The sequence below is a fragment of the Ornithodoros turicata genome, unplaced genomic scaffold, assembly GCF_037126465.1.
Source record: "Ornithodoros turicata isolate Travis unplaced genomic scaffold, ASM3712646v1 Chromosome20, whole genome shotgun sequence".
Classification (NCBI taxonomy): Eukaryota; Metazoa; Arthropoda; class Arachnida; order Ixodida; family Argasidae; genus Ornithodoros; species Ornithodoros turicata.
Window position 1 is genome coordinate 170,254 of NW_026999334.1, and position 8,687 is coordinate 178,940.

General features: G+C 50.3%; 2 protein-coding genes across 2 annotated transcripts; one reads left to right on the forward strand and one right to left on the reverse strand.

Moving 5' to 3' along the window:
- Positions 1-1,325: 1,325 nt before the first annotated feature.
- On the reverse strand, positions 1,326-1,940 carry LOC135373044 (uncharacterized). Its single transcript, XM_064606354.1, has one exon. The coding sequence runs from the start codon at positions 1,938-1,940 to the stop codon at positions 1,326-1,328; it is 615 nt and encodes a 204-aa protein (XP_064462424.1).
- Positions 1,941-7,518: 5,578 nt separating this feature from the next.
- On the forward strand, positions 7,519-8,118 carry LOC135373045 (uncharacterized). Its single transcript, XM_064606355.1, has one exon. The coding sequence runs from the start codon at positions 7,519-7,521 to the stop codon at positions 8,116-8,118; it is 600 nt and encodes a 199-aa protein (XP_064462425.1).
- The last annotated feature ends 569 nt before the right edge of the window (positions 8,119-8,687 follow it).

The window sequence follows — 8,687 nt, forward strand, 5'->3', positions numbered from 1 at the left end:
AGCCATTCGTCGATATCGAGAGAGTCAGTTCCCGAGAAGGACGGTGGGTCCCGGGGCCTGAGGAGCGGTGATGAAAGCCCAGTAGAGTCGCCCGAAGGCGTCGGGTGGTCACTGACTGCGGAAGGCGGTGGCGACATTGTAGGCAGTATCCTGCGGGAGCGAAGCTCCAGGGTAGAATATTAGGAGTAAAGGCGAAGATCAGGCGCACCTCCACCAAACTGTGAGAGCTTTATGGGATAGGTCAGATCGCCAGGGATGCTGACCAGAAAAAGCAATCGAATCTCGCGCCGCGGGCTACAGGGCACCAGTCGACAATAGCGATGCGTCTGCATCTAATTCATTCTCACATCTTGCAAATATGGCAAGAAGTGAAGCCAAGACGTCCGTACCGAAGGAACCGTTCGGGTTCATTGCCAAAACGAAAAGGTAAAGTCGGTGGCGGATGCAAGGCGCGAGGTCACGAAGCCAGCGGTGACTCATCTTCCTTTACACTCCGCCGCCCGAAAAGGTGGTCAGCTGTCTGCTTCCAGTCTGTGGAGAAGCTGGACAGGCCTGTTGAGTGTCCGTCCTCCTGGCAGGGTTACTTCGCACGATCGTATCCTTCCGTCTGGGCTGACCCTGACCTTGCTGACGCGCCCTAGAGGCCAAGATATTCGTGATCTCGGCTCATCGGATATCAGCACCAGGTCACCGGCCTTGACACTGCGTGATTGGACAGGCTTGCAGGTGTTGGCCGATAGCAAGGAAAGGATATACTCTTTCGTCCACTTTTCCCAAAGCCGGTCTGTCAACCTCTCCTGGTAAATCCATCGTCGTCGTAGGTCCACGGGCCCTTGGCTCGCGTGATGGGAGAGCGGTGGGCCTGTGGCCTACTAGAAAGTGGGAGGGGGTGATGGCCGCAAAATCGTTTGGGTCTTCCGAGACGTATGTTAGTGGCCGAGAATTCATCACAGCTTCGATTTCGGCGAGCATCGTAGCGAGATCTTTGTATCCAAGGGTGTTTCTGCCTAGAATCTTGCGCAGGCACGTCTTTACGGTTCGAATCAGACGCTTCCAGAATCCACCCCACCAGGCTGCCCGTTCTACGATGAATTTCCATGAGAGGCGGCGCCCCGTGAGGAACCCGCTTACTTGAGGATGCTGTGAGAGCCTATCGAAGGTGAGATCGCGCCGCACTCGCTTGAACGTTCTAAAATTATCCGAATACATCGTCTCAGGGATACCTCTTCGCGACAGGAATCTTCTGAATGCCATCAGGAAATCTTCGGCCGACATAGATTTAGTCAATTCCAGGTGGACTGCTCTAGTCACCGCACAAGTGAAGATTAGGATGTAGCACTTCCTAGCGGACCGCTCCGAGCATTTGTAGTACAGTGGACCTGCGTACCGGTGACTGTAAAGGGTGGCGCCTGCGATAAACGGTCTCGTGGCAGAGGAGCAGTGGCTCCTGAGCAGGCCTGAGCCTTTGCTCGGCGACAGATACGGCATCCGTGCAGCGTCTTCTTCACCACTTGACGTCCCCGAATAATCCAATGCTCTTCGCGCAGTTCTGCCAAGGTTTCTTGAACTCCGACATGAAGCAGTCTTGTGTGTGCCCGGATAATCAGCATTGCCGTAATCGGGTGATCCGAAGGTATGACAATGGGATGCTTCGCTGATTCATGGAGATCGCTGTACTGCAGTCTACCTGGCATGCGGAGTACGCCTTTCCAGTCATGAAACAGCGATACATTCTGAAGGGACTTGTGAGTGGTCGGATGAGGCCCAAAAGACTCACGCTGAGCCGTCAAAATCCAGTACTCTTCCGCCGCTGAGATCTCCTCGGCTGTAAGGACACCAGTCTTCTTCTGGGAGGGGTGCGTACTGTTGTGCAGGAACCTCAAGGCCGAGGCGGTAACCCGCAGCAGCTTGTGAAGCAAACTGTACCTGTCCGCATTCATTATGGGAACCTTTACCGATGCGGGCGCGGAGTAGAAGTCGCTGCCCTTGGCCTCGTTCCGCACCTCCTCAGACGTTTCTTGCGGAATCCGCCAGGGTGGAGGCCAAGACTGCTGATCGATGAGCCATGACGGACCTTTCCACCAGAGTTTGCTCTCTATCAGGTGAAGACATGAACTACCCCTTGTGAGCAGGTCTGCAGGATTGTCATGGCCCGGACAATGTCGCCACTGGTGAGGATCCGTAACGCCTTGTTTTTCAGCCACTCGGTTCTGCACGAACGGTTTCCAGCCGCTTGGTGCTCCGTAAATCTAGTGCAGTGTTATCTCCGAGTCCGTCCACAGAATAGTCGCGGCATGAGTTATTGCTAACGCACTCTGAACGAACTTCAAAAGCCGAGAAGCGATTACTGCGCCCATCAGTTCCAACCTTGGCAGTGAGACTGTCTTGAGCGGAGCAACTCTGGTCTTCGCCAAAACGAGGCACGCTTCGGTATATCCACTACCGTCATTAATCACAAGATAAGCTGCTGCCCCATATGCTCGCAGACTGGCGTCGCTGAAAATGTGCAACGTACAGGAGACTTCAGAAATGTTGAGAGTTGTTAACCTCCGCGGTAGCGAAACGCGAGCCAGTAGGGGTACCTGCCTGTACCACGTAGACCACGTGTTCATGAGATCTCCTGGTAGCCGGTCGTCCCAGTTCAGTTTTGCCAGCCAAATACGTTATAGCAGAATCTTGGCCGTGACAACGTAGGCGTCACGTAGCCGGAGGGATCATAGATACGTGCAACGGCTTGAAGCACGTAACGTTTAGTACCGGTGTACCCCCCGAAGGTACGGGGATCGATGCCCCGCACCTCCACCAAATTGTGAGAGCTTTATTGGATAGGTCAGATCGCCAGGGATGCTCACCAGAAAAAGCGATCGAATCTCGCGAATAGCGATGCGTCTGGATCTCATTCATTCTCACAATATCGCATCGGCCAGCACTCCTCACGTGAACAACTGCGCATATCGCACGCGGAAGCAAGCAATCTTCTTTTTCCTTGATCTTTCGAATGTTGATACGCTACTCGGATGTTTGCCGGATGGATGACTGTGGAATGTTACGTTATCGTCAGTCACACTCATTAAAGACGGCGGTCACCAGTATTCATCCCAATGGGAAGAGAGATGTCTGCAGTCCCCCCCCCCCCTCGTGTTGTGTCGCCGTTGGGAACGAGACTATTGAGCGCACGGAGACTAGTGGTTTGAGAGTAACGCGACAAAGTCTACACAGTTTCTTGACCTGCGCAGGCATAGATCTGTCCATCAGAGATGCTGGGAGTACCACCTTAGATATAAAAAAGAAGTACTCCCATACATCTCTGCCGACTTTAAGATCGTAAAGAGGGGAATTGCTAAGACAGTGTTAGACACAACTCTGGCTAGATCATGAGATGACTTCCTTACCAGTAGCTTTCATGCGCGACTATAATGAAGATGAAAATGAGCGGATGTTCAGAGGCCATCGTGGTTGCGGTGGCTGAGAAGTTGATGGAGGAGGTAAAAGGAACAGCCACACGTATGAGAACGCGTCTGCCAGGGAGACCTGTCTGCACTCTCTATGTACACAGGTTATCTCACAACACCAAAACGGTCGCGGGCAGACGTGGTGTGCTTGTAATGATGTCAGCGCCCATTAAGCTCCATTCTGTATGACAGGTGCCACGGTCAGCAACAGTGCCAATGGGTCAACAACAGGTGGTCAACCGCCAAGGTGAGAAACACAAACGAGGGGGCAACATTCGCCACAGAGATGCATATGTGGACTACTGGCAATCTGTGGTCCATCGCATTCCTCTATGGAGCGGACAGGGATTGGGCAGACTAGCAGGTGTCTCAATGTGAGGCTCCAGGACCATGCTGCGTCAATTAAGGCCTGTTTCACACGACCGGTCGTCGTCCGTTTCCTCCAGAATAGAAGCTAAGGACAAGCGAGCCCCGTAGGCTCCAATGGGTCCGTTTTGCCGCTGGACGAGAAAAAACACGGACGAGAAAAATATTCGTGTGAAACAGGTCTAACAGGACGGCATCTGGGTATCTGCCACGATTGTGTCTGAGCCCCCTTATTGGAACGAACAGATCTTTTAGGTGCGCACAATGAACAGCTGACGAGAGAGATTTCTGAAGCATTTTTATCGCGACACAGGGTACTACACAAAGCGTCAGCGTCTGTGAGTCTTTCTTCTGTTGATGTAGATTATCTCAGCGTAAGATTCGTTGCATGCATTCTGTACTTTTCGATGGGAATAGTTATTGGGAAATGTTCACTGTCGGCAGCGTAGCATAACGCAGCAAAAAGTAAAAAGTATACCAATTTTACCTGTCTAATGCAAGAAGATAAGTCCATTGTGACGCGATTCCGATTCATAATGTACTCTTCGTAACGCGAGCAAAACGAGCACCGGCATCACTTGAATCCACGCTCTGATAACATAAGGACACTTGATTGATATGGGATGATATATGTGCGAATGAATATGATTTTCCGGACGTACATATTCTTGAATGATGTCCTTGTGATTGTTTTGTGCGGTCCCTCTTGCGTAAGCCTAGTTTGGCTAACATATTTCATGTTTGTCGGGAAATCCCAGTGCAAGCTTTTTTTTTTTAGCTACTAAAACCGAAAAAGTGGTATGTGTTCTGGCCTCATAACAAAACTAGGAGGTATGCAGAACCGATTTCTAAGTGGTGCGCTGTAGCGGCGCTGACGTTAATGATTGCGTCGTAAACCGTTTATTAGACCCGATCTTGAGACACTCGTTGTATTAGATGAGATGGGGCCTCCCAAGCGGCCACCACCCACAGAAGAGGAGCTCCTCGACCGGAAACGGCGACGGGCCAAGACCAAGTCTGTATGTCGCTTCAATGCACCGTTCTGGCCCATGAGAGAAACTCGTATCCTCATTACAATACCGAACCATGACGGTAACAAGGCCGGCAATAATGCAGAGACGTTCAAGAGCGTCGCATCGGTAGTGCCGGTGCAATTACGTCCTTGTATTCGTGTGAGCTGCGCCGCTAGTTGCGATGTGGCTATCTGGCATCGTAACAAAATCTGGCCTCTTCTTGTACGTGAGGTCGCCAGTCTTCATACACGCAAACGGAACAAATCTTCCCGTGGTGCTCCTGGGGATATCCTTTCCCGGTAATTCGGATCTCCTTGGGAGACAGACATTTTTCCGACAGACGTCCACCACCTCTCCGAGTGGCCATGGTTTGGACTTCCCACAAATATCCGTCGTTTATCCTCACAGGAAGTTACACGGTAGCCGGGACGTTGCACGGACTTACTTGCGTACGTGCTCAGGGCCCGGTATTTTCCCATTATTATTGATACTGTTTATTGAGCTGCTGCGCAAGCGGACAGACTCCTACTAGGCGTTTTTTCTGCCATTTTGTTTCAGCTTCGGCCACTGCATCTTTCTTTCTCAGTTGGTCCTCTTATTTTCTATCTAGTATTTCTGTTACGGACATTGAGCGTGAAGTTTTAGAAAGCAAAAAAAAAAAGGTCTTAGAACCGTGAACTTAGAAAGGCAGTGGCATACCTTTCCAAAGCGAAAACAGATACTACGAGGGGTGTTCAAGACAAACCGGGACTTTGTCTCCTGAGTGTACAAATGGCTCGCGCTACTTCTTTTTCGTCATTTTCACACGCAACAGGCCTTCGCGTTCACCACGTTACAGTGCCCTAGAAGACTGTAGTGGAAAATGCGACGCTCCCTCTGTGAGGCTCTTGAGGCGGATGCCGCTGGGGGGCGCTGGCGTAGTTACTCCGAGCAGAAACTGACGCCAGCGTACCGGGTTATCTCACTCCCTAGGATTGTTATTTGTGTGAGTGTCTCACTGTGAATTATTCCTTGTTACTTTTTTTCAAAAACTTCTACTACACGGCATACCCTACTGGCATATGCCACATAAAACAGGAAGCACGCGCAATGAGGGAGACAAGCATATGCTTTCAGCGGCTTTCAGGTATGGAATGATCGCAGGCTACGACGCTGTAATGATGGCTGACAAGAAGAATAAGACACAAGATTCTAACGTCCACAGAGCATGAATATAAAAAGCACAATAAAACTGCAATTAAATGCAACATAATGTAAAGAACAAAATTGATTACTGGCAGGTAAAAAAGACAAGTTATGTGCAGCGACTGAGCTTCAGATATTTTGCACAGTCACGTTTCTGTGCTTTGGCTCGATTCAGCGACTAAACAAAAAAAAAATGAAGCCTAGTGGTAACATAAAATGCCATTACTTCAGCACTCATTCGCTTGCAATGTTCGACAGTGCAACCAATGGCATCCTATCGAGTTCTACGAAGAAGTGCAACGACGTCCATCAGGCGCGGATCTAGGGGGGGGGGGGGGCAAGGGTCTGGACCCCCTCAATTCTGTACTTGAACATGGGGATCAATAGACCAATCCCAGCATGCACCTGCCACTTGTCCATAGCGGACCCCACCCCTCGGGAAAATCCTAGATCCGCCCCTGACGTCCATAATGCTTTCATAGTGAAGTTTCTGCGTACTGAAGCAGCTGGTAAACACGTTTTCCAAATTTTCCACAAACCTAAGCATACAGCCAGCACCATAAAGCTAAGTATAACAGGCCCCCCTTCAGTGATTTCCCCAGAAACTCACTGCTGTGGGGGTATGCCTGGTGAAGGTTCCGCTTACGGAAAACCTTAGAAGAAAAAAGCAGAATACCTCGCTTGATTGAGTTGGGCGCAAATGGTTCTTCATGATCCACATTGAGTTTGCGTGCCCGCACACATTTTTGCTCGTATATGTGCGCAATATATGCATTGAACAGTCACTTTCAAATGATTCTGGACAAATGCATGGTACGATCATCTGTATGACGGTGGTCCTACAGCATAAGTTTGACAGTACAGGATGTAATTCGATGCGCCGGACTCACTATACCAGAACGTGTTGGTGGCCGAGCTGGGTGGGGTCACCTGAGAAATTTCAGGGGGGGTGTCGCTAAAATGCAGGAAGGGTGTACATAGGGAAATCCCTGCCCCCCTTATCTTTCAGCTGAGTCAGCTGAGCTACCTGCAGGTTCTGTGCATCATTCTTGTCACTAAGCAACAACTTTCTATGCATGTCACACTTTGATTTAGACAGGAATTTTCCGGCAATATCAGGCCAGCATTGCAGCAGGGCACGAAGCAATGCCTCTCTACCCTCTTCTTCTTTTCCATCGAGGACTAGCACACTGAAATACCGGCAAAATTTACAGGAAGGTTCTCTATTTTGATGCGTCACACATCGTCTTCTTTCTGAGTCACCAAAGCATCACGCAAACCCCGCGAACACAGCAAAAACACTGCAGCGGTCAAAAGCGCTTCACAGTTTCTCCTCGGGAATTCGGCAGCAGCGCCAGGAGATCCAGCACCGGCCGTCCGCTCGTCCTTCCTCAGCTATCAGGCTGAAATTGATTCCGCTCTTTCCACTACACTCTTCTAGGGCATTGTAACCACGTGGTTGTACAAAGTTTGGGCAAAACAGATGACACGTGCTGGACAAGATGGCCGACAACGAGGTGAGCGCGCACATCGAACAGCGAATTGTCATGAAGTTTCTCGTGAATGAAGGCGTAATGTCACCTGAAATTCACAGAAGGCTTCAAGCACAGTATGGCCACGATACACTTAGCCGCAGCAAAGCGTTTGAGTGGTGCAAACGGTCCCGAGATTGCCGTACATCAGTGCAGGACGATCCCTGCCGTGGCGGCTCACACCCCAGTGTCAGAGTTCCTGAGAGCATCGAAGTTGTGGAGCGCCTGATCCTCAAGGACCGACGTTTAACATGTCTCGATATCAATAGTGCATATAGTGCGATCAATAGTACATATTACTGCCAGGTGCTCAGGGATGTGCATAATTCGCTGAAGCAAAAGCGGCCGGGCCTCATCACCCAAGGAGTCCTCCACCTACACGACAATGCACGCCCGCATACCGCGCATCTGACGACACGCACTTTACAGGAACTTCGCTGGAAGTTGTCGCCACATCCCCCTTACAGTCCAGAACTCGCCCCCAGCGATTTCCATCTCTTCGGGCCACTGAAGGCGTTCCTTGGGGGCCGCCACTTCAGCTGCGACGACCAGGTCAAGAATGTGGTCTGATCACGGCTGCTACGCGCCGGTAATGATTTTTACGCTGCTGGCATCCAAGCCCTCGTGAAACGCTGGGACATGTGCAGTAGTGCAGCTGGAATTCAAAGTAAAGGGTGAGGTGTTTAATTTTAATGCGATTGCGTATACCGATAACACTGGACTGAAGAACTGCTTGGCGTATTAACTCACTGCAACGATAACGTCTGTGTTTCTTACTGTTTTTGATTTGAGGCATTTAGCTGGTTCACCGAAAGTCGAACTCACGACGCGACACACCTTGCCATGTTTCTCTCTCTCCTCTGATAATGCTCCCTGCAACATCCCATCAGGGACCCTATTCAGACAATTCTTCGAACCCCCGTTACGGTACATCCGCAGGATGTGAACACAAACGTGAAGACATTGGTGGAAAAAACTTGGTGGAATGACTCGTATCTTGTTGTTACCTGTTTCTCTGCCTTTCTTTCTTTTTTTATACATACTCTTTATTAGCTTCGCGCTCACGATTTGGTTCTTCAACCTTTACAATCCTGAGAAAATAGATGTCCTTGTTTCATCTCCGACAGCAGTCGATACAC

What these genes read in the sequence shown, in the direction of transcription:
- LOC135373044 (XM_064606354.1), bottom strand. Translation starts at nt 1,940, where the DNA reads ATGAATGCGGACAGGTACAGTTTGCTTCACAAGCTGCTGCGGGTTACC.
- LOC135373045 (XM_064606355.1), top strand. Translation starts at nt 7,519, where the DNA reads ATGGCCGACAACGAGGTGAGCGCGCACATCGAACAGCGAATTGTCATG.